The 25,446-nt window shown below is 46.3% G+C and overlaps 1 protein-coding gene across 1 annotated transcript in view; it reads left to right on the top strand.

Moving 5' to 3' along the window:
- The window catches only part of LOC100595838 (O-acyltransferase like protein), a 58,036-nt gene that overhangs the window by 11,517 nt on the left and 21,073 nt on the right, over positions 1–25,446 (top strand). Inside the window, 6 exon segments of the mRNA XM_030810024.1 lie at positions 3,676–3,817; positions 6,323–6,549; positions 12,162–12,288; positions 12,290–12,330; positions 13,429–13,531; positions 20,913–21,014. Of these exon segments, the coding sequence (XP_030665884.1) occupies positions 3,676–3,817; positions 6,323–6,549; positions 12,162–12,288; positions 12,290–12,330; positions 13,429–13,531; positions 20,913–21,014 (742 nt within the window).

Genomic DNA, 25,446 nt, shown 5'->3' with positions numbered 1-25,446 from the left:
CGATCCTTCTGCTTCAACCTCCCAAAGTGCTGGGATTACAGATGTGAGCCACCGCACCCAGCCTGGGGCTTGTTTTAAAGGTCTGTTTAACACTGAGTTGCATCCGATTTTATCCAGACACAACACTGAAGGGCTGCATATTTCCATTCTTGGGGACTCTAAGTCTACGACTCACTCACTCTAAGTCTGTCCCATTGGAGACTTCATAACGTTTTATGATGATCACACTGTCCCAGTTGGCAGTGGCCAAAAGCAATGAGTTCCCAGCTGCTTAGCATCAACGTTTAACAGTCCTTTACAATAAGCTTTAAACTGTGCTCTTTCCTATGCTCTATTGGGCTAATTTCACCTTGCTTTGCCTATGAGAATCACTAGGCCTACATAGCAGAACAATGGTGCTAGAAGCACGAGGGAAGATTTTTCTCCTCGAACTCTCTCTTACAGATACCCTGAGCACCAATGGAGAAAATGGAACTCTTTTAATAGTAACTCCTTGAATTACCCATAGAATTGCCTTTCTGGCTGAGAATTCAAAAGGAATCCAAAACATTTCACAGAATACCATTTTGTGTTCTCAATTCAATTCAGATAATATTTATTGAGCAATTTTCTCTCTGGCCTTTGTATGAGACATCACCTATCTGTGCTGGGGAGGAGGGAGGGGATCAAAATGATTGGGAGTACTCGTTTCAAAAAAATGTACAATTTAGTTAGGAAGAAAAGTGTGTGTGCCTGAGCTATTAGGAAACACTGTCAGGAAAGAAATGTCCAATCTCACATCAAGTGCTGAGGCTGGGCATACAAGCTGGAGGAGCAGAGCCCAGCATGGATAGACTAAGAGTGGGGAATTTAGACAGGGCTTGAGCGGACCTTGTGTTAGTGAAGAGGTCAGGGTGGGGGGCGGTGAGAGGTTGTTGGAAAACAGATTCAACAGAGGTTTCCAATAAAGGTTTCATATTCCCCTTGTAGATCTGGAGTCTAGCACAGCATAGACACTTAAGGCTGATTACTTAAGGCTGATTGGATGTGCGTGGGCTGCCGGTTGTCTTTGTTTACTATGGCAGGATTTAGAGCTGGGCTGTGGTTGATTGACAAAAAAAACCAACCAACCAAAACAAAAAACCCAAACCAAAACAAAAACGCCAATTGATTCCTTTAAAACTAGAAATAGAACTTCCAAAGGGAACAGACCTGCACTGGCTGGTCAGTACACTTCGTTTTCAGTGGAAGAGTTTAGTTTGGATACCCAAATACGAACAGGAAGTAGCTCCGGGGAGCATTGGTTCAGAGCAAATGGAATTGGATTACGAAAAATTCTGCTGCCAGGTCTCCTGTGGGAACCTGCTGGTAACCTAGATCAAGCACCCCAACTCTTGGCGAGGGCTGAGGACACACAGATGACCCTTCCTTCTTGTCTCTACCCTTACCATGCTACAATTAAGAATCACAGTTAATCACATATTATTAGTCTTTCAGCAGCATTTTTGGACATTTCAGAAACCCTTGGGTCACAGACTCATGGGAACCTTGAGGGTTAGAGATGGAAAGGACATTAGAATATATCATGTCCCTTGTGTTTATTGCGGCACTATTTACAATAGCAAAGACTTGGAACCAACCCAAATGCCCACCAATGATAGACTAGATAAAGAAAATGGGGCACATATACACCATGGAATACTATGCAGCCCTAAAAAAGAATGAGTTTATGTCCTTTTCAGGGATGAGGATGAAGCTGGAAACCATCATTCTCAGCAAACTAACACAGGAACAGAAAACCAAACCCTGCATGTTCTCACTCATAAGTGGGAGTTGAACAATGAGAAAACATGGACACAGGGAGGGGAACATCACACACGGGGACCTGTCGCGGGGAGGGAGAGCATTAGGATAAATATCTAATGCATTCGGGGCTTAAAACCTAAATGACGGCCGGGTGCGGTGGCTCACGCCTGTAATCCCAGCACTTTGGGAGGCCGAGGCAGGCGGATCACGAGGTCAGGAGATCGAGACCATCCTGGCTAACACGGTGAAACCCCATCTCTACTAAAAATACAAAAAAAAAAAATTAGCCGGGCGAGGTGGCAGGCGCCTGTAGTCCCAGCTACGCGGGAGGCTGAGGCAGGAGAATGGCGTGAACCCCGGGGGGCGGAGCCTGCAGTGAGCCGAGATCGCGCCACTGCACTCCAGCCTGGGTGAAAGAGCGAGACTCCGTCTCAAAAAAATAAAATAAAATAAAATAAATAAATAAAAAAACCTAAATGACAGGTTGATGGGTGCAGCAAACCACCATGGCACGTGTATACCTATGTAACAAACCTGCACATTCTACACATGTATCCCAGAACTTAAAGTATAATAATAATAAAAGAATACATCGTGTCTGACCCACCCTTCACTGTTACACAGATGAGGAAATGAGACCCAGAGAGATGAAGCGACTTGCTCAGGGTCACACAGCAAGCTAGCTCAAACTTGAGCCTCTTGAATGCAAGACTAGGCAATGCGGTGTGGTGAGATGAGGAACACTCAACATTTATTAAACTTACTGCCTGTCCTGCACTGCTCTAAGGGCTTTACAGTCATTGTGTCACTTAGTTCTCATGACAACCCTAGGAGGTAGGTACTATTATCATCTCCATTTTAAAGAAGGAGGAAAACCGTGTTCCCATCCTTTGTGGAGATTTTGGAAGTCCCCTGGTCTTAATTCTAACCGTGTGCTCCTGGGATTCACAGCAAGAGCACCTGTAAACTTGTCAGAAGTGCAAAGTCAGGTTCCACCTCGAACCTCCTGGATCAGAAACTTGCAGGGAGGGGAGGCAGAGAGCCAACAGGCCCTCAAGGTAATTCTGAGGCTTGCTAAAATTGGAGACAACTGCCCTAGTCTTACCAGTAAGATCTTTACACGCAATTTCTTCCAGTGCCCATCAGCTGTGTCCTGACTGGCTGCTTCTTACCTTCAATTTCAGATGGCACCTTTCCCCAGACTATGGGCTGCAATTGTATATTTCCATCTCATATTGCATTTCTCTCTCGGGGGGGCTTGTTCACAGATAGATTTGAGCCAGCAATGGCACGTGTTTAGGTTTTTTGTACCCAGTACCGTGTGCTAGAAAAGGCCAGGAGAACAGACTGATTCAGGAGACCCGGGTTTACTTCCAGCTAGGCTAAGAGTTCCTCATTCTGTGAGTTTCCACATTTTTGTGCCCTGTTTCCCTCCAGCTGTAAATCAGATATATTCAAAACCAGCTGTCCCTGCCCTGTTTTTTTGGAGACAGTCTCACTCTGTGGGCCAGGCTAGAGTGCAGTGGCATGATCCCGGCTCACTGCAACCTCTGCCTCCTGGGCTCAAGTGATTCTTGTGCCTCAGCCTCCTGAGTAGCTGGGACTACAGACGTGCACTACCATGCCTGGCTAATTTTTCTATTTTTAGTAGAGACGGGGTTTCACCATGCTGGCCAGGCTGGTCTCAAACTCCTGACCTTAAGTGATCACCCTGCCTCGGCCTCCTCCCAAGTGTAGGATTACAGGCGTGCGCCACTGCGCCCAGCTCCAGCTGTCCCTTTTCACTGTAAAAGTTTCGTTTTGAAATAATAGATATGAAAACACTTGGGAAAATGTAAGGCATTATTACAAACTAAATGATTTATACAATCTCTTTTTCTTTTTTGGTAGATACTTTAAGATTCAGAAATCCTTCATTTTTGGCCCCTTCCCTCTTTCTTTTTACAATAAATTCTTCCTCCTCGTCTGGTGGGAGTGTGGCCAGATGTGCTGCTGGAAAGATCCCCCTGGACACATTTGCTGCCGTGTGTCTGTGAGTATGGACATCCGAGGTACCTGGGTGGGTTGTGATCTGTCGGTACTGTTTTATCAACTTCCCCTCATCTGCTGCATTGCACTAGTAAATTTCATCCATTGCACGATGTCTGGCCAGTGCTGCCTGTTTCAGGATATTATTGTCTGAGTGTTTTTGTTTCCCTACAAAATTCATAAGTTGGAATCTCACCCACAATGTGATGATACCCAGAGATGGGGCCTTTGGGAGGTGCCTGTCATGAGGGCAGAGTCTTCACGAATGGGGTCAGGTAGTTTAGACCAGGGACCCCAGAGAGCCCTCTTGCCCCTTCCAACATGTGAGGACACAGCTAGTAGGCGCCGTCTATGAACCAGAAAGTGGGCTCTCAACAGACACCGAATCTTCCAGCACTTTGATCCTGGGCTTCCCAGCCTCCAAAACTGTGAGAAATTAATTTCTGGGGTGTATAAGCCGCCTAGCCTATGGTATTTTGTTATAGCAGCCAAATAGACTGAGACATAGGGAGATCACCATTTACCTTTTTTTTTTTGAGACAGAGTCTTGCTCTGTCACACAGGCTGGAGTGCAGTGGCATAATCTCAGCTCACTGCAGCCTCCACCTCACAGGTTCAAGCAATTTTCCTGTCTCAGCCTCCCGAGTAGCTGGGACTACAGGCGTGCACCACCGCACCCGGCTAATTTTGTATTTTTAGTAGAGATGGGGTTTCACCATGTTGGCCAGGCTGGTCTCGAACTCCTGACCTCAGGTGATCCACCCACCTTGGCCTCCCAAAGTGCTGGCATTACAGGCACAAGCCACCATGCCCGGCCCACCATTTACCTTAAACAAGAAAATGCACAAGTGTTCAAGGGGAAGGCCGACCATGCCCAGTGTGATTGGTTTCAGGACCACTGAGAAATGTATTCTATCCCAAAACATTCCTGTTCCTTGCTGTCAGGTGACCACTGAAGATTAATCTTTTATTTGAGGCATTGCCTTGCCTACAGACATTACAGCAAGTCACCCAATACTTTTTGGGTGTTGCCCAGGCTGGAGTGTAGTGGCGTGATCTCGGCTCACTGCAACCTCCGCCTCCCAGCTTCAAGCAATTCTCCTGCCTCAGCCTCCCGAGTAGCTGGGACTACAGGCACATGCCACCATGCCCGGCTAATTTTTATATTTTTGTAGTAGAGACGGGGGTTTCACCATGTTGGCCAGGCTGGTCTCGAACTCCTGACCTCATGATATGTCTGCCTCGGCCTCCCAAAGTGCTGGGATCACAGGCGTGAGCCACTGCGCCCGGCCTCTTAGCATAAATTAAATAGAAGTACAATTGCTGGGTCATAACTCTTAAATCATTTGATGCTGTTTTCCTGAACAATTCATTTTTCCTGCCCCCAGTAGGAAACTCTCATGTGCTCCTTTACCCTATCACCAGCATCAAAAGCTACTACCTTTATAAAAAGTGGAACCAATTTGATAGGTGAATACATTGGTTTAATTTACAACTTCAAAAAACTGGCAAAGAGGGTTTTTCTTTCCTAAGTTTATCTGCCACTTGTATTTTTCTCTTGTAAATTCATATTCTTTTTTTTTTTTTGAGACGGAGTCTTGCTCTGTCACCCAGGCTGGAGTGCAGTGGCGCAATCTCGGCGCCACTCTCCTGCCTCAGCCTCTCCGAGTAGCTGGGACTACAGGCACCTGCCACCACACCCGGCTAATTTTTTGTATTTTTAGTAGAGACGGGGTTTCACCGTGGTCTCGATCTCATGACCTCATGATCCGCCCGCCTCGGCCTCCCAAAGTGCTGGGATTACAGGCTTGAGCCACCGTGCCCGGCATAAATTCATATTCTTTACCCCCTTTTCCATGTGTGTGTTAGTTAGGTTCTTCTTCCTTTTTTTTTTTTTTTTTTGAGACAGTCTCGCTCTGTCTCCCAGGCTGCAGTGCAGTGGGGCGATCTCAGCTCATTGCAACCTCTGCCTCCCGGGCTCAAGAGATTCTCCTGCCTCAGCCTCCCAAGTAGCTGGAACTACAGGCACACACCACCATGCCCAGCTAATTTTTGTATTTTCAGTAGAGTTGGGGTTTCACCATGTAGGCCAGGCTGGTTTCAAACTCCTGACCGCAGGTGATCTGCCCGCCTAGGCCTCCCAAAGTGCTGGGATTACAGGTCACCGCACCCAGCCAGGTTCTTACTAATTTTTAAAGTTTATTATGTATATAAAGAATATTAATTCTTAGTCATATCAGCTGCAGACATCTTCCTCAGTATTTTGGTTGCTTTAAGATTTTAAAAATAATTATGACAAGTTAAGTGAAATCCATTAAGATTTTCCTTTATGTTTTTTCTTTTTTTCATTAGTTTTATTCTTAGAGCATCATTCTCCATCCTTAAAATTGTTAAAGGTTTTTCTACATAAGTATGCAGCGGTTTGCTTTTCACAGGCCCGTTTTCTCGGCATCTCGTTTCGGTGCCCTGAGATGAGGGAAGGCGCAGCTGTTGTGTCTTCTTCCTGCAGGTTCATCAACTTGCTGGGTCTCACCCTCCCTCTGGCTTGAACAGTCTGCGTGGCAGCTAGGGAACGGGGGTCAGCCTGCAGGACATCGCGGGAACACGGGGCACCTCTGGCCACTTACGGGAGTCTGCCATTGAGCGAGGCGAAGTACAATGAACAAAGAAGCGGAATCCCACGGACTCACTGCCCGGCACATCTGCCCCTGTCAGCAGCCTCGAGCAGAGGAAAAAGTAGGCATTTGAATGAAGCTAGGACCACCCAGGAGAGGTGACTTAGCCGAGTGTGCAGTTGGAAACGAATGCCTGCAGTGCTGGCTTCTAGCGAACGCCCGGCAGCTTCCAAATGTCAGTGTGGAGGTTGGATCTCTGCTCTCGACAGTCCCGTCTTTGTTTACCAGCAGCTTGCTAAGGTCAGGCAAGGTCGCTAAAAATGCTGCTTTATTTTGTGGGTACAATTATCCAGTGTGTTTTTGTGCTGATCAAAGACTAGAATAGGGCTTGGGGTTTCACTGCAGCAATTCTCTAAGAAACAATTCCATGACCACAGTGCCTGCTTTCAGGGTCACACTTACACACACGACCCGTAGAAGCTTCCTGACATCACCAGGAAGGTGAATGATTTACATAGAAACTGAAGGGAGGGTGTTGAGTGTGCAACACAAGCTAATGCACGCAGCACAGCATGTGTGAGCCAGAAACAGATTAACCCAGCATAGGTAGTGAGAGGCCGGATTTTGATGAGATAGACTGCATTGCGTTTTAGTGAAAAATCACAAGCATTGCCTTCATTTCTACCTGCCTGCTTATACAACAAGGCAAATAGAATATATCTCTCTCTCACACAAAAAAGCCTGGTCACCCAACTACCTTCAGAACATGTGGAATAAGAGGGCTGGGCTCAGTGGCTCACACCCGTAATCCCAGCACTTTTGGGAGGTCAAGGTGGGAGGATTGATTGAGCTCAGGAGTTTGAGGCCAGCCTGTGTAATGTAGTGAGACCCCCATCTCTACAAAAAAAATTTAAAAATTAGCCAGGCAACAGAGTAAGACTTTGACTCAAAAAAAAAAAAAAAAAGAACAGAACGTGGAATAATATTTGGCAGATTTATTTTAGGTCTACACAATTGTCCTTTCTTACTACAACTAGGGGGATAAAAATAAAACGGAATGGCCGGGCTCAGTGGCTCACCCCTGTAATCCCAGCACTTTGGGAGGCCGAGGCGGGTGGATCACCTGAGGTTAAGAGTTCGAGATCAACCTGGCCAACATGGTGAAATCTCGTCTCTACTAAAAATACAAAAATTAGCCAGGCATGGTGGTGGGTGCCTGTAATCCTGGCTATTTGGTAGGCTGAGGCAGGAGAATCGCTCGCTTGAACCCGGGAGGCAAAGGTTGCAATGAGCTGAGATCGCGCCACTGCATTCCAGCCTGGGTGACAAGAGCAAGACTCTGTCTCAAAAAAAAAAAAAAGAAAAGAAAAGAAAAGAAATTTCAGTGAATGAACTAGAAGGATATGAATGGATATGAATAAATGATAAGCAGCTTCAGGGAATATACCTACTGCGGAAGGTATAGAAATTATTTTCTCAAATCCTATTCAGATTTTTTTTTTTTTTTTTTTTTTTTTTTTTGAGACAGGGTCTCCCTCTCTTGCCCAGGCTGGAGTGCAGTGGCATGATCTCAGCTCACTGCCACCTCCGCCTCCTGGCTCAAATGATCTTTGTATTTTTAGTAGAGATGGGGTTTTGCCATGTGTTGCCCAGGCTGGTCTCAAGCTCCCGGGCTCAAACGATCCACTCGCCTCGACCTTCCAAAGTGCTGGGATTCTAGGCGTGAGCCACGGTGCCCGGCCCTATTCGGGTCTTAAGGCAAAAACAAAAACAGTAGCAACACCAACAAAAAGCTCAACAATAAGAAAAACAAAACACATGTTTGTGTAAGCAGAGATATGATATAAGAAGGAGCCAAGAAGGCCTAGAGGTCCCTGGCACAACCTCCTTCCCAAAGCTGGAAGCAGCTCTAGCAGCCGGGTGGCTTCCTGTGGACCCATCTGCGATGGGCAGTGCTGGCTGTCAGGCTTCCGAATGAGAGGCAATCCCTGCTGTCCTGTAATTCCCACCAGGGGCCCTGGTTTTGCCTTCTAGGGCCCAGAAAATAATCATGCTCTCTTGTTTCTATTGCAGCCCCATCAGATGTTGAGGGCAGTTATGACGGCCCTGTCCAAGTCTCAGAATCCCTCAGTTACTTCACATGATGTGGTTCTAGACTTCTGTCTCTGTGCCGCTCCCCAGCCCCAACCCCGCACTCCCACACGAGCAGCCTATAGACAGTTCCACAGTCAGTGTGGCAGAAAGAGCACATGACTAGGAATCCTGTCACCCAATCAAACCTGCTTTGATTGCTAACTCTGACCTTGGTCAGATTGTGTGACGTCTATGAACCTCAGTTTCCACATGTGTAAAACAGGGGCATAGAATGGGATCTGTGGAAGGAATTAAATGAGATCATGAGTACTTACCACCTCCTCCTAAATTCGTTCCTTGTTTCCTCATTCTCTTCGGTTAAGCCAGGAGAGGAAAGAAAGGGTAGGGGCTTAAATCTGCCAAGGCTACATGCTTGGGCTGCTCTGACCTCACTCAGTGAGCAGCAGGGTCAGCTGGATTGCAGGGACATGCCACGTCCACAGAGCTGGGTTGCAGGGACATGCCACGTGCTTCCAACCCTCTGATGGGAGTGGAGCCCACGGTCATCAGAATTCACCATTGCGTTCATCTGTGCTAGTCTGGCCCTCAGAGCCCGACCTTTTAAGGCTGGATCACAGGATTTAGGCCAGACACACCTGGTATGGTGTTAGGGACTGAAACTTTAGGTTCCTCACCCAAAATGAGGCACCCTATGATCAGGACATTAAAGTTATGTTAGCTTTTTTTAGCAGGCACATTTAACTGTGGTCTCAAAATGGGGGTTTTCCATGTTCTGTTGCCATAACAACTTTTTAATTTTTGTACTTAATACCATTAAAGCATGCTGGGCATGGTGGCTCACACCTATAATCCCCACCTTTTGGGAGGCTGAGGCAGGAAGATTGCTTGCACTCAGGAGTTCAAGAGCAGCATGGGCAATGTGGCAAAACCTCGTCTCTACAAAAAATACAAAAATTAGCCGGGCATGGTGGTGTGTGCCTGTAGTCCCAGCTACCCAGGAGGCTGAGCCAGGAGGATTGCATGAGCCTGGAGATGGAGGTTGCAGTGAACTGAGTTCATATCACTGCACTCCAGCCTGGGTGACAGAGCCAGACCCTGTCTCAAAAAGAAAAAACAAACAAAAACCCATCAAAGGTAAAATATCACATCTCTGAATGTTTGAAAATAAAAATCAACTCGGAGAGACCCAGAGATTCAGCATTTTTTTTCTCTCTCCACTTTTACGTTAATCAGTGAGTCAAATCAACATAAGACCACCGTGTCTTCTTGAAGCTTAGAGCCAAATTGGGTATTTGGATTCTTGACTCTTTATCCTCCAAATAACCATTGCATTTGCTTAGAATGGTTTCCCGTTACATGAGCCTGTCCTTTGCTCTTTAGATGAGAAAAATATGAGTGAATGTATAAGGAGGTTTTCATGACATACATACATAGCTATGGATTCAGCTCCTGGGCAACAGGGCTCTTACTTAATGGCCTGTTGCTTAAAGTGGGCTCCCTGTGATTGAGCAAATCTGAAGTGGCTGCAAAGTATTTTAGAGCATTGTCACAACCAATGGGTCTTAAACTTTGGAGTGCATCCGAGTCACCTGGATGACTATTACAGCACAGATTCCTGGGCCCTGACCCAAAGACTCTGACCTCGTAGGTCTGTGGTGGGGCCTGGGAATCTGCATTTCTAATAAGTTCCCAGGTGATGTTGAAGCTGCTGGCTCTGAGACCTCCACTTTGAGAACTGGTGATTACAAGCATCGTTTCATCCAATCCTCCCCACGTCCTTATTATTTATAACACTTTCCATTTACAAATGAGCTAAATGAGCCTCAGGGAGGTTGTTTTCCCTCCAGACCAGTTATCTTCAAAAGCCTTTATAAATCACTGATGGGTAAGTTCATGCACTAGCAGAATTTGGATGGAAAAAACATAGTAACAAAACATATTGAGCACTAGCTCGCCACAGTAGGCATCAAACCAGATATGTGATGTTCTAGAATCCCCATTACAACGCTGCCAAAAATTATACCCATTCTAAAAGCGAGGAAACTGGGGCTCAGGGAGGCTAAAGAAGTTGGCCAAACCTGACAGAGCCCGGGTCCTGTATCTCTCCACTGCTCGGGAAACTGAGGAGGAGCAGGTGAATCAGCTCTAGGAGGCCGCTGGTTGTGCTGTAGTCATGGCCAATTCCTGAGTGAAAACCCCTGTGAATGAAAAGGGTGGGTGTGGTGACTTCAGACAGAGACGCAATCACAAAGAGTGACTTAAATGGAAAAACTTGTATTCACGGCTGGAACTTAAAAATGTTAGGTAGTTAAATTCTTCAATTTAAGAAATTGATTTAGATTTCCAGAGCTTGGTTATGAGCCAGACCTCATTTGTGAATAAGTTTTAATTCTGCAAAGACTTCTTTGTGCCCACAATGCGGAAGGCACAGGGCTCTGTCCAGGAGGGAATGTGAGTCTCTCAGAGCCAGCTTGAGCTTGGAGGCCCCTGTTTTGCAATTCCAGACACTTGCTTCACTCTCAGAGTAGGTAAACATTAAATTCTTTAAGAAAGGGAATGAATTAAGAAGATGGTATTAACCATTCTTAAAGTGATAGGGCTTAAAACAGTGGCAGTAGTAGCTGTGTTCTCACGAGCACATACTAGGTTGCTTCTATTTAATGTGATTTATAAGCATTATCTCATTGTTCTTCATGATAATCCTTTAATATCTACTTTGATTATTTTGCAGATGTGGAAACTTAGACACAGAGAAGTTAGTTCACTTGCCGGGGGTCACAGAGCTGATAAATGACAGAATCAGAGCCAGGAGCATCTGGCTCTATGGCCTGTGCCCTAAGCTTCTGTGCCACTGGTCCTTCTGTTTTCATGCCTATACTTTGACCTACGTGAGGGTTGTTATTCATTATTATTATTATTATCATTATTTTTGAGACGGAGTCTCACTCTGTCACCCAGGCTAGAATGCAGTGGTGCAATCTCAGCTCACTGCAACCTCCACCTCCTGGGTTCAAGCGATTCTCCTGCCTCAGCTTCCAGAGTAGCCGGGACTACAGGCATGCGCCACCATGCCCAGCCAACTGTATTTTTAGTAGAGATGGGGTTTCATGTTGGTCAGGCTGGTCTTAAACTCCTGACCTCAAGTGATCCACCTGCCTCGGCCTCCCAAAGTGCTGGGATTACAGACGTGAGCCACCGCGCCTGGCTCATTATTCATAAGCAACTAGTCCTCAGGATTGCAGGGGTGTTCTTTCAAGTGAAAGGCTTGCTTTGTGGACCACATCAATTCTTACTGATGTCTGCATTCCCCTTCAAGCCTCAACTCTTCGTCAAGCAGGACTGGGGTCAGGGGTTGGCATCTCTGGGGCCTGAGCTTGGGCAGCGTATTCTGTGCAAAGCATGTGGGGCACCAAACTCAGGTCAATCTGTTAGGGAAAGTCAAGATTCAAAAGGGAGGGATACCAAGTATGAAAGTCCACAGATAGATCAAGATGGAACCACGGAGGCTAAGCTGAGAAGCCCAGGGTCAGAGCAAGAGAGCCTCCATGTAACTGCCAAGATCTGTAGATTGCGCTTTGGTTCTCGTATGTGGATACCCTGGCGGTCAAGGTGGACAGTAACAACTTTGCTCTTGCCCGGGGTTTCTAGGAGCCATGGCTCATGCTCTGGAGTGCTTTTCTTGGCAGAAGAATGTGCCAGCCATCTGGACTACAAAGACACCAGGTGGCACCTGCTCTGCACTGAATGGCATTCGTGTCTTGAGTCTTCTCCGGACACACCAGTCAGATGACTGCATAGCTGTCTTTGGGTGTGGAGAGTTGATGAGCCTTTACTCTAGGAGCAGTCAGGGAAGAGATAATCTTTGGTATGGCGGGATCATGTTGGCCAATGGATGGGAGGCTGGCAGCCTTCCCACGAGCAGCCTTCCTTCTGTTTTAGAGACACTGTGTGTGACCTCCCATCAGTAAGCTTTCCAGGCCAGTGTCTAGTGGCTCCTTTCACTCCCTCTAGGTATAAATCAGGCACCTGGCTGCCAGGTGAATACTGATACCTGGGTATTGTATTTTCGTTATCCAAAGAACCGAGTTCTCTCTCATCATGGTTAATGAAGCCAGGACCTAACACTTATTTTTCCTTGAAAAGCAGACAAGCATAAATAAACATGGTCCACTAATATCAAATCAGTGTTTCTCCACCTTTTCCCTGCTGCTACCCTCCTGAAGCGCTCCTATCAATAATAGTGGTACTCTCTAAACAGGGGCAAACACAGCCCAGGGCAAATTGAAGAAGCCTCCCGGGTGGTCTGCACCAGCCCATGAATAGGTGGTGCTACAGTCCAGGGGGCCTGCGGCCACTGCGAGTGCACAAAGGAGCTCAAAGCTCCTGAACGACCGTTAGGGACCTCAGTCACCACCTTTTATTGCCAGTCTAACTTCTCCTCCTACATGAATTACAGTGATTCTTCTTCTTCTTTTTTTTTTTTTTTTTTTTGAGACGGAGTCTCACTTTGTCACCCCCCAGGCTGGAGTACAATGGCACGATCTTGGCTCACTGCAACCTCCACCTCCCGGGTTCAAGTGATTCTCCTGCCTCAGCCTCCCAAGTAGCTGGGATTATAGGCGCCCACCACCACGGCTGGCTAATTTTTTGTATTTTTAGTAGAGACGGGGTTTCACTATGTTGGCCAGGCTGGTCTGGAACTCCTGACCTCGTGATCTGCCTGCCTTGGCCTCCCAAAGTGCTGGGATTACAGGTGTGAGCCGCTGTGCCTGGCCTATAGTGATTCTTAAAGGCTGCCCAGTACAAATGAAAGTTGAAGGTGTTCCTCTTGCTTTTTCTGAAAAGACAAATCACATGATTTTCTTCTATGAAACAAAAAGACACGGCTTTTTAATGTTTGTTACAGATAGTGTGCTTGAATGGAAAAGCAGAGTGCTTAGAAACCCACTGTACGTTTACTCTCAGAGCGGTCTCTTCTGTCTTGGAGTTGATACATTTTTCCTGATCAGGTAATAAGGTTGAACTACATTTTCACTGCTGTGGGGCTTGTGGTGTTTGTTTTGGGATGTGTGTATGCGTACGTGTTACCATTCTCACTCTAATGAGAAAAGCTGAATGACCCACGTTTATTCACCGGAGCCTTTGTCCATTTCTAGACAGTACCGTTATCACAAGAGACTCTCCACTGTATCTTCCGTTTATTACATGAGTTAGGATGGCTCTATAACACAGGCCTTTTACAAACATTGATTGTATTCATCAAAATTGTTTATTTCAATGCTTCTCAAATTCTGGCCCACAAAGTGGTACAGGCGCTTGATGAAGTTCCGAATTCTCACTACAGCGAAATGGGAAAAATTCAGAAAATGGCATGATGTTTCATAAAGTTATGTTTATTTATATGAGCTATTAAGAGGTAAAATTTCTTAATTGAGAAATGTCGGGCACTGTGGTAAGCACTTTGAAATAGTATCTCATTTAATCCTCATGAAAATTCTCATTTTTGTTTTTAAAAATTGGGGTAAAATTTACATAACATAAAATTAACCACTCAGTGTAAAATTCAGGGCATTTAATACATTTACAATATTGCACAACCACTTTTTTTTTTTTTTTTGAGATAGAGTCTCACTCTGTCGTCCAGGCTGGAGTGCAGTGGCACAATTTCGGCTCACCACAACCCCTGCCTCCTGGGTTCAAGCGATTCTCCTGTCTCAGCCTCCCGAGTAGCTGGAACTACAGGCGCCTGCCACCACGCCTGGCTAATTTTTATATTTTTTAGTAGAGACGGGGCTTCGCCATGTTGGCCAGGCTGGTCTTGAACTCCTGACCTCAGGTGATCTGCCCAGCTTGGCCTCCCAAAGTGCTGGGATTACAGGCATGAGCCACGGCACCCAGCCTGCACAACCACTTTTTTCTAGTTCCAAAGGTCTCAGAAGGCTTGTCTGATGGATGAGGTGCTATTTCATCTGGGACCGGAATGGCAAGAACGAGCTGGCCATGGGAAAATCTGAGATAAGAAAGTTCAGGCAAAGGATCAATTAGTGCAAAGGTGCTCAGGCAAGAGCCGGGGAGCCTTGTTAAGGAGAAGAAAGAAGGTTGAAGCTTAGTGAAGATGAGGAAGAGTGGCAGAAAACACAAGAGAAGGGCGAGGCTAGACCATGGGGGACCTTGTAACAACACTAAGGAGTTTAGACTTCAGTCTTGGTAGAACGGGAAGGAGTGAGAGAGCTTGTTTTAATCTGGACGGTGATGTGATCTGATTTATTTGAAAAATGATCACTCTGGCTCCTACGTGAATAATGCACCTAAGAAGGGCAAGAGTGGAAACAGGATTGACTAGGTGACCTTTGCCCTATTTTAGATGAGAAATAGTAAGGCTGGGGTGATGGTGGCTGGAATCAAGAAAGGAGGTCACATTCAGGATGTGTTTAAGATGTGGAATTGCTAAGGCTTGTTGATGCATCAGATGTGAAGTGTGAGAAAAGAGACAAGTTGAGGATGATTTCTAGATTTTGGTTTCAGTGTCTGAGTCGATGGCGATGGCCATTCATTAAGATGGAAAAGGTGGGAGGAGAAGCAGAGTCTGGAGGGAAAACCAAGCTTTCTGTTTTGGATGAATTAAGATGAAGGGGCCTTTTAGACAGCCACGTAGAAATGTCAGGTGAGCAGCTGACCTATCATAAGTCACATCATAACTTGTGATATGGTAGCTGACATGCGTAAGTCATATCATAACTCGCGATATGGTAGCTGACATTCGTAAGTCATGTCATAACTCGTGATATGGTAGCTGACATTTGTAAGTCATATCATAACTTGCGATATGGTAGCTGACATTCATAAGTCATATCATAACTCGTGATATGATAGCTGACATTTGTAAGTCATATCGTAACTCGTGATATGGTAGCTCACATTCATAAGTCATATCATAACTTGTGATATGATAGTTGACATTCGTAAGTCATATCATAACTCATGATATGGTAGCTGACTTTCACAAGTCATGTCATAACTCGTGATATGGTAGCTGACATTCATAAGTCATATCATAACTCATGATACGGTAGCTGACATTCATAAGTCATATCATAACTTGTGATATGGTAGCTGACATTTGTAAGTCATATCATAACTCATGATATGGTAGCTGACATTTGTAAGTCATATCATAACTTACGATACGGTAGCTGACATTCGTAAGTCATATCATAACTTGTGATATGGTAGCTGACATTTGTAAGTCATATCATAACTCATGATATGGTAGCTGACATTTGTAAGTCGGGAGATCAGTGGAAACATCAAGGCTGGAGACATAAATTTTGGAGTCCTTGGGATATAGGAGGCATTTAAAGCCACAGTATTGAATCTGATCACATTAAGAGGCGAATGGAATGTCCGATGGGGACTGAAGGCCAGGACCTCTGGTGTTCCAACCTTTAGAAGCTGAGAAGAACCCACAAAGGAGTCTGAGAATGAGTGACCAGTGAAATGGGGCACAAGTCAGACACTGTGGGGACCAGGAAGCCAAGAGAAGAAAGCGCCTCAAGGAGGAACGCTGTGGTCAGCGGGGCCCAACGCTCCGGGAGTTGATTGTGTAAAGCAACAATCTTTGGCTTTGGCAACCAGAGGCCTTTTGGTGACATTGTCAGGAGCCGGGTCAGTGGTGTGGTGGACATGGAAGTCTGGTGGAGTGGGGTGAGGATGGGAGGATGTAGGCACAATGACTTTGGACAACTCTTTCAAGATGTTTTGCTGTTTAAGGGAGAAAAGAAATGGAGTGGAGCTGGACTCTGCCCGGGGCACAAAGGAAGGTTGTTAAAAGAGAAGGGACTCAAGACATACCTATGGTATGTTGAGAATCACTGAGGAGAAAGGGGCAAACTGATGGCTGCTAGAAATGCTGTTGTAGGTCAAACTACAATAGCCACAGAGCAATGTTTTCATAAGTGCCCCCGTTTTTTAAAAAAGGCCATCAAGGCCGGGTGTGGTGGCTCACACCTGTAATCCCAGCACTTTGGGAGGCCAAGGCACGCTAATCGCTTGAGGCCAGGAGTTCGAGATCCACCTGGCCAACATGACAAAACCCCGTCTCTGCTAAAAATACAGAAATTAGGTGGGTGTGGTAGTCCCAGCTACTCGGAGGCTGAGGCAGGAGAATCCCTTGAACCTGGGAGGCAGAGGTTACAGTGAGCCGAGATCGTGCCACTGCACTCCAGCCTGGGCAACAGTGAGACTCTGTCTTGAAAAAAAAAAAAAGTCATTAAATTCAAATGTGTGTGACCCACCCAGTTAGGGGAGAGCTAGCTGCCACGCTGCACAGAGCAATAGTCAGGGATTACTAATCACCAGCCACTTTCTGTGACACTTACCTCCCTAACAGCGTGGTGGCTTGATTCCTCTTCTCCTTCAAGTTTTTACACAGCAAAGTCTTCCTCGTCCCCTCTGTTTGAAGTGCAACTACCCAGGCTTCTTGACTTCATTTTTTCTCTTGATCCAACATACTATAGCTGCCATTTTTGATTGATTAATTGTCTGTATCTCTCCAGTGGAGTGTAAGGCAGAAAGTCTGTTTTTCTGTTTTGTGTACTGCTGTGTCACCAGGTCACTGAAGCAGTGCTAGCCACAGAATATTGTTCAATAAGTCATTGTTGAATGATTTCTTGTCTTATCTCCAGAATCTGGTGTGATCGTTTCTTGTGGTAATGCTGAGAAAGAGGGATGCAGAATGAGCTCAGACCTGTCCATTAAGGATCATGCTAGGAGGTGGCAAGTAGCCCAGACAGGCCAGGCTCAGGGTCCACAGTATGCAGCAAACCCAGCAGTGATACGGGAACCCCTGGACTCCAGACTTTCCAAGATGGCGGCAGTGGGTCTCACCAGGCAGGGGAAGCCCAGTCGCAGAAGACCGGGAGTGGGCCCCTGGAGGATGGGGAGGGTCTGCCCACGGGGCAGCAGGCAAAGACCAGAACTCTGTTCCCTACAAGCCAGGCAAAAACGTCTGTATGCTGGGGTGGGACTGAGTGGCAGGGTCCAAGCCCTGGGAGGGACACTGGCACAGACAGATCAGGATGACAGGCATCAAAGCCAAATTCAATCTGGGGACTAGGAAAGCTGTCACTAGGATGGAAAGATGGAAGGCATGAAAGGCCACTGGTCATCTCTGGGCCATCAGTGGGAATCGGAGGCACCAGAGAAGCCACGAGGTCAGTCCTGAGATATCTAAAGCACAGGCCAAGGCTATTGAAATATGAAACAGCCCAGAAAACTACAAATATGTAGATGACGTATCTCCCACCTGGGTTGGTCTGGGGTCAGGGAGGGCCGTGCCTTATGTCAGTGGTCCTCAGAGAGCCGTCCTGGTGCAGTTTCACCAGCATCACCTGGAATTGGTAGAAGTGCAAATTCTTGGGCGCCACCCCAGACCCACTGAATCAGACTTTCTGGGGGCATGGGTCCAGCAATGTGGACTGTCACAAGCTCTCCAGGTTGTGCCTGCTGAAGCCTGAGAAGTTCTGTGTGAGCCCAGGCAGGAAAAGCTGAGGCCAACAGAGGTGGCGGAAGCCAGGCAGATTCTGACAGCAGCCTAGAGACAGAGAAGTACATTTCTTTTCTCTTTATCCCTATTTGCTTCCATTTCTCACCATCGGTCTCCGTGACTGTCTTTTTTCCCTTTTCCTTCAGTTTTTATTGTATTACTTTCAAAGGTTCACATTTTCTTTTATTTAAAATTTTCTTTTGAACAACGAAACCATTATTAATAGTGATACCTAGTATTGCCGTTATGCTAAGAGCTTGAAATCTTTTATCCCATGCAATTCTCACAATAAACCTATAAAACTGGTACCCATATCATCCCCATTTTTACAGATGAGAAACTTCTTGATATTCTGTAATGAGGTAATTTGTCCAAGTCTACACAGTTAGTAAGGTTAGAATTAGAGCTTAAGTATAGCTTGTTTCACAAGGAAACCATGTCTTACTCACTATGTCACTGATATTTACATAGTAAAAGCAAAGCCTTCTGATTATCTTGAAGAATAATTAGTTGGTGACTGTTTTGTAATCCTCTCCCACCTCCCAGGCTGACTTCATCCATCACTAGCGCGTGCTTTGCTCTGTTGCAGTGTGTTCAGGTGTTTGGGTCGTAGCCCCTTGGAGCTAGCTATCTTGCTCAGAGCCTGTTTTCCTGCCCGTCTTTCTCGTTGTCCTCTCTTGATGAACTTGCAGGCCGGGAGGTGCATGCCCACACACACAGCGAGGCCCAGGCTTTGCTTAGCAACCGTGTTGGCAGAGGGGGAGCCAGTCACTCTGAAAAGAAAGAATTGCCCTGATTTATCCTTTCCTGAAATTAAGAGGGGGCCGGAATCAGAATTGGCTGCCCTGCTTCCTCCTCTTAGCACTGTCTTTTAGATGTCTCTATAAATTTTGTTCCTATTTAATGAGTCCAACTTGCTGCTTTTCAAAGGAAAATCTGGCAGGCAGAGAATGGAGACATTCTCCAACCCTCCCTGATCCCTTCCAAGTCCCACCCAACACACGGCTTTGTTTTGCAATAGGAAAAACATTAGCTCCTTAGGGAAACACCCACAAGGATCACTGGTATAAATGTCAAAAGTCTGAGAAACTCACATACTTGCTTACCATCCAGTAGCAATTAAAAGGCATAACTTTGGTTTCTTTAGCTGCACATTCTGGGTAATGAATTTGTCATCAGGGTATGTTGGTTAAGAATTCTGTAATCTTGGGCAATCCTCTTAATAATCTTTTTTTTTTTTTTTTTTTTTTTTTTTTTTTGAGATGGAGTCTCGCTCTGTCACCCAGGCTGGAGTGCAGTGGCATGATCTCGGCTCACTGCAAGCTCCTCCTCCCGGGTTCACGCCATTCTCCTGCCTCAGCCTCCCGAGTAGCTGGGACTACAGGCGCCAGCCACCACGCCCGGCTAATTTTTTGTATTTTTAGTAGAGACGGGGTTTCACCGTGTTAGCCAGGATGGTCTGGATCTCCTGACCTCGTGATCCACCCGCCTCGGCCTCCCAAAGTGCTGGGATTACAGGCGTGAGCCACTGCGCTCGGCCAATACCAATAATCTCTAGGTCTCACTTTTCCCATCAGAGAAGCCGGAATGATAGTATCTTCCTTTTTACCTAATAGAGCTGTTTATTCATCTATTCAATCATTCCCTCAACAAACAACTATTTGTTTATTTTTTTGGGAGTCTCGCTCTATCATCCAGGCTGGAGTAGAGTGGTGCAATCTCGGCTCACTGCAACTTCCGCCTCCCAGGTTCAAATGATTCTCCTGCCTCCGCCTCCTGAGTAGCTGGGACTACAGGCACATGCCACCACGCTCAGCAAATTTTTGTATTTTTAGTAGAGGTGGTGTTTCGCCACATTGGCCAGGCTGGTCTTGAACTCCTGACCTCAAGTGATCCACCCATCTCCCAAAGTGCTGGGATTACAGGTGTGAGTCACTGGGTCTGGCCAACAAACGTTTTTTGCAAAGTAGTTTGGTACGACTGGAGAAGGAAAAGCAATCTCATTAGTGAAAGTACTTTGAAAGTGATGTGTTACTACACAAATGGAAAGTCTTGGTGTTATTATTTCAAAAGACCAAATGGTAGTCATTAATATTGTTCAACAAATCTTTCTGTGTCCCTCCCTTTTGGGCACTTGGCAACATTCCACTTCCTGGCCCCATTGTGATTGGGTGGGTCACATCATTAGTTCTGACCAAGTGGTACCTGGTATTGCCATTATGCTAAGTGCTTTAAACTCTTATGCTAAGAGCTTTAATCGTGCCACTTTTAGATAGATGGTTCAATTGCTAGTTTGTGGCTTTCCAGAATGCTGTTGTCATCTTCCATGGCCACTGGTGAGGTTTCAAATGGTGGCTGCTCTGTCAACCTGGGCATGCAGCATGAGCAAGAACAAAACAATTGTTTTTGGCTGGGCACCGTGGCTCACACTTGTAATCCCAGCACTTTGGGAGGCCAAGGCTGGTGGATCATGAGGTGAGGAGTTCGAGACCAGCCTGGCCAACATGGTGAAAACCCGTCTCTACTAAAAATACAAAAATTAGCTAGGTGTGGTGGTAGGCGCCTGTAATACCAGCTACTTGGGAGGCTGAGGCAGGAGAATCGCTTGAACCCGAGAGGTGGAGGTTGCAGTGACCCGAGATTGTGCCACTGCACTCTAGCCTGGGTGACAGAGCTAGACAGCGTCTAAGAAAAAAAAATTGTTTTAAGACTTGGAGGTGCTTTGTTAACGCATTATAATTTATTCTATCCAGATTGGGATAACCCAATGAATCAGTCAAATGAATCAGTCAATGAACTGTATCATTGATAAGTAATTTCTGTGACAATTCTTCTTTTTCTTTTAGTGGTTGGTTAAGTGCAAGGTCGTTTTTAAAGATGCATCAGAATTCAGACAAAGGAATGATCCCTAAAGTCATACTCAGATACTTTCTCAGTCGCCTGGTAAGGTAGGTGTCACGCACGTCCGTGTGAAGAGACTACCAAACAGGATTTGTGCGAGCAACAAGGCTGTTTATTTCACCTGGGTGCAGGCGGGCTGAGTCTGAAAAGAGAGTCAGCAAAGGGTGGTGGGATTGTCATTAGTTCTTACATGTTTTGGGATAGGCGGTGGAGTTAGGAGCAATGTTTTGCGAGCAGGGGCTGGATCTCACAAAGTACATTCTCAAGGGTGGGGAGAATTACAAAGAACCTTCTTAAGGGCGGGGGAGATTACAAAGAACCTTCTTAAGGGTGGGGGAGATTACAAAGTACATTGATCAGTTAGGGTGGGGCAGAAACAAATCACAATGGTGGAATGTCATCAGTTAAGGCTATTTTCACTTCTTTTGTGGATCTTCAGTTGCTTCAGGCCATCTGGATGTGTAAGTGCAGGTCACAGGAGATATGATGGCTCAGCTTGGGCTCAGAGGCCTGACAGTAGGTTTATTTACATAATTTCTCAATTCCTCATTGCTATGTAATGATTTATTAGTTTTCTGTCTTTAACCCTCTTTTAAAAGAATTTCCAAAGAAAAATAAACTGAAAGAAATAGTTTTCGTCCCTAAATACAGTTGATTTAAGCTGGTTTAATATGATTCAAATTCTACTGGGACAAATACCATGAAAACCAGTATGTTCCACTGGCAAAAACATCCTTAGTCCTCAGCTGATGGGCAGCAGAGTTCAATAAATGCACTGTCAGATTTCCATGGAATCTATATTCAACAGGAATATTTGTTTGTCTGCAAATTAGTAGTAATTGGATCCTATAAATCAGAGTGCTAATGGTAATGATAAAAATAAAACAATACGTGACCAGGAAAGGAACTTGGTCAAAGCTCTGGGCCATGGCCCTTCTGCTGGGAGGGAGGCAGGAAGAATGACGATCTCCTTTTTTTTTTTTTTTGAGACAGAGTCTCGCACTGTCACCCAGGCTGGAGTGCAGTGGCGCCATCTCTGCTCACTTCAACCTCTGCCTCCTGGGTTCAAGCAATTCTCCTGCCTCAGCCCCCCAAGTAGGTGGGATTACAGGCGCCCACCACCATGCCTGGCTAATATATATATATATATATAGTATTTTTAGTACAGACGGGGTTTCACTATGTTGGCCAGGCTGGTCTTGAACTCCTGACCTTGTGATCTGTCCGTCTCGGCCTCCTAAAGTGCTGGGATTGCAGGCGTGAGCCACCGTGCCTGGCTGACGGTCTCCTTTAGGAATGTGTGGCTGGTATCAATGCAGAAGGGATTCCAATACTGGGGCAGAATACGGAATCAGTGGTAGCAGAGTGGCAGTGACGGAATGAGACAACCAAACTTAAGGGAGGAGGGGCCGGGCACAGTGGCTCATGCCTGTAATCTCAGGCTTTTTGGGGAGGCCCTTGGGAGGCTGAGGGGGGCATATCACTTGAGGTCAGGAGTTTGAGACCAGCCTGGCTAACATGGTGAAACCCTTTCTCTACCAAAAATACAAAAAATTAGCTGAGCGTGGTGGCACATGACTGTAATCCCAGCTACTCGGGAGGTTGAGGTGGGAGAATCACTTGAACCCCGGAGGTGGAGGTTGTAGTGAGCCAAGATTGTGCCACTGCACTCCAGCGTGGGCAACAGATTGAGACCCTGTCTCAAAACAAACAAACAAACAAAAAAACAACAAAGTTAAGGGAGAAAAGGAAACTTCAGCTCATGTCATCCAACCCTGCCATTGATATATTTTCTACGTCGTCGTTATTTGCTGAGCTGGAAGCCGGCACTCCTGACTCCTGGTTCGCGTTCATCTTGTTATACCATACTGTCACAAAATAGGAAGAGGAGTGTTGTCATAATCTTTGGGGCTAGTGAAACGCAGTGGGCAAGTGCAGACTCTGTAGTTGGACTGCTGAACGTGTATTCTGGCTCAATCATATAGCAGCAGTGTGACCTTGAGTTAAGTGTCTCTCTCAATCTTTCTGTGCTTGAGTTTGCTCATCTCTAAAATGGGAAGAATAGTGACACGTCACAGGACTCTTGTGAGGATTCAATGAGATAATGTATGTAAAGAACTTGGAAGGGTGCTTTATACATAGTAAGCCCTTAATACGTGGGAGCTATCATTCTTAGCGTGGTGGTTGTTTATACCTTTTAAGCTTTCCATCAAATAGGTGAAGAATGGGGAGAAGCTAAGGAATAGACCTTTGTTGGTTTCTTTTCACCACGGTCTTTGTGGTTTCTTCCAAGCTTTATAAAATCTAACGCTCCTCCAGGGAAGGGCAGAAGGCTTATGATTTAAATATATTTTGGGTGTGTGGCACTGGGGTAAGCAGCCTGTCCTGCCCTGAGGTTTTCTGGAGGTGAGAGGCTGGCATACAGGCTGAGGGGGTCATGGTGATAAATGCTCAGAGGGGTTAGTTGGGGGTTGGGGCAGGGGATCTAATGCCATGGTGGGTTCTGCTTGGGAAACCAACTTTTTAAATTAATTAATTAATTAATTAATTAATTTTTTGAGACAGAGTTTTGCTTTTGTTGCCCAGGCTGGAGTGCAATGGCGCAATCTCTGCTCACTGCAACCTCTGCCTCCCAGGTTCAAGCGATTCTCCTGTCTCAGCCTCCCGAGTAGCTGGGATTATAGGCATGCACGACCATGCCCACCTAATTTTTGTATTTTTAGTAGAGACGGGGTTTCATCATATTGGTCAGTCTGGTCTTGAACTCCTGACCTCAGGTGATCCGCCCGCCTCAGCCTCCCAAAGTGCTGGGATTACAGGCATGAGCCACCACGCCTGGCCTATTTATTTATTTTTTTTGAGATGGAGTCTTGCTCTGCCGCCCAGGCTGGAGTGCAGTGGCACGATCTTGGCTCATTGCAACCTCTTCCTCCTGGGTTCAAGTGATTCTCCTGCCTCAGCCTTCCTTGTAGCTGGGATTACAGGTACCCACCACCACGCGTGGCTCATTTTTGTATTTTTAGCAGAGACAGGGTTTCTTGTGTTGGCCAGGCTGGTCTCGAACTCCTGACCTCAGATAATCTGTCTGCTTTGGCCTCCCAAAGTGCTAGGAATACAGGTGTGAGCCACTGCATCCAGCTTTGGGAAACCCACTTCAGAGTAAAAGTCTGGAGCTGGGGATTGAGGAGAGAGGGATTTTTTTCAAGGTGGATAGAGCAGTGGTAGGGGCGGGAGGAGCACGGGGTGAGAGTCAGGTGGTAGTGAGGCCTTGTAAGACAAGGACCCCAGTGAGTAAATTACTGCAGTATCTGGGCAGGAGAGCAGGGTTTGCACTGGCAATTGGCAGTGGGAATGGAGAGAGGAGAAATCAAGGACTCAGGAATTTTCTGGCTTGAGCAACGTGGCAGGTGGTGCTGGCATCCTTGAGCTGGGGAACTCTGGAAGGGAGGCAAGTCAGAGTGGGAGCTAGGGAGACAATCAGTCCAACCTGGGAAAAAATTTTGTTGAAAATGGAGGGAACTGTCACCAACCCACAACTCGAACTCACCCTCACTAAGGTAACCCCAGTGAAAAAAGAGTCGTGCTCCTGGCCATTTTGAGGTTCTCATGTGTGCTGGTGTAACTCACTGATGCTACCTGGTTAGCACTTATCACTTGTCTGCTTATCTCCAGGAGGATGGAGGTCAGACGTCTGTTTACTCACTCATTCTGTGTTCACTGGAGGCCCATTTTGTGCTAGGTGCTGTCCTAAGCCCTGAGAACAGAGTTTTAATAAGCCATGCAAAGGTGCCTTCCAGCCCTCAGGTTACATTTCAGTGAACAGAGGCAGACAATAACTAAATGAATGTGCAATTTTGAAGTTGCAGCATGCAAATAAATGTATGCTAGGCCAGGGAGGATGGGTGCCACAAAGTGATCATTTGGCGAAGAGGCCGGGTGCAGTGGCTCACACTTTACAATCCCAGCACTTTGGGAGGCAAAGGTGGGAGGATCCCTTGAGCCCAGGAGTTTGAGACCAGCCTGGGCAACATAGTGAGACCTCTACAAAACATACAGAAAATTAGCCCCGTGTGGTGGCATGTGCCTGTGGTCCCAGCCCCTTGGGAGGCTGAGGCGGAAGGATTGCTTGACCCTGGAGGCGGACGCTTCAATGAGCCGTGATCGCACCACTGCCTTCCAGCCTGGGTGACAGAATGAGACTTTGCCTCAAATAAGTGAATAAATAAATAAATAAGAGAAGAAAGCAAGCTGGAGGCTTTCTCTGGAAGGGCAGTCAGGGGAGGTGACTTTTGGCCAGAGCCCAGAAGAAAGTAAAGGAATGTTCTAAGCAAAGAAAATCCTGTGGGGGAAGAATGGTCCATTCCGGGAGAACCGAATCACAAAGGTCCTGGGGAAGGAGGGGCATTGCAGTGTCTGAAGAGCCTTAAAGAGCCCAAAGGTGCTCTGCGGAGTGAAGCGAGCCACGTGGACAGTGGGAGG

The sequence above is a fragment of the Nomascus leucogenys genome, chromosome 4 (assembly GCF_006542625.1).
Source record: "Nomascus leucogenys isolate Asia chromosome 4, Asia_NLE_v1, whole genome shotgun sequence".
Taxonomy (NCBI): domain Eukaryota; kingdom Metazoa; phylum Chordata; class Mammalia; order Primates; family Hylobatidae; genus Nomascus; species Nomascus leucogenys.
Note: the sequence above shows the minus strand (reverse complement) of the source record. Positions and strands in the feature narration are given on the sequence as shown.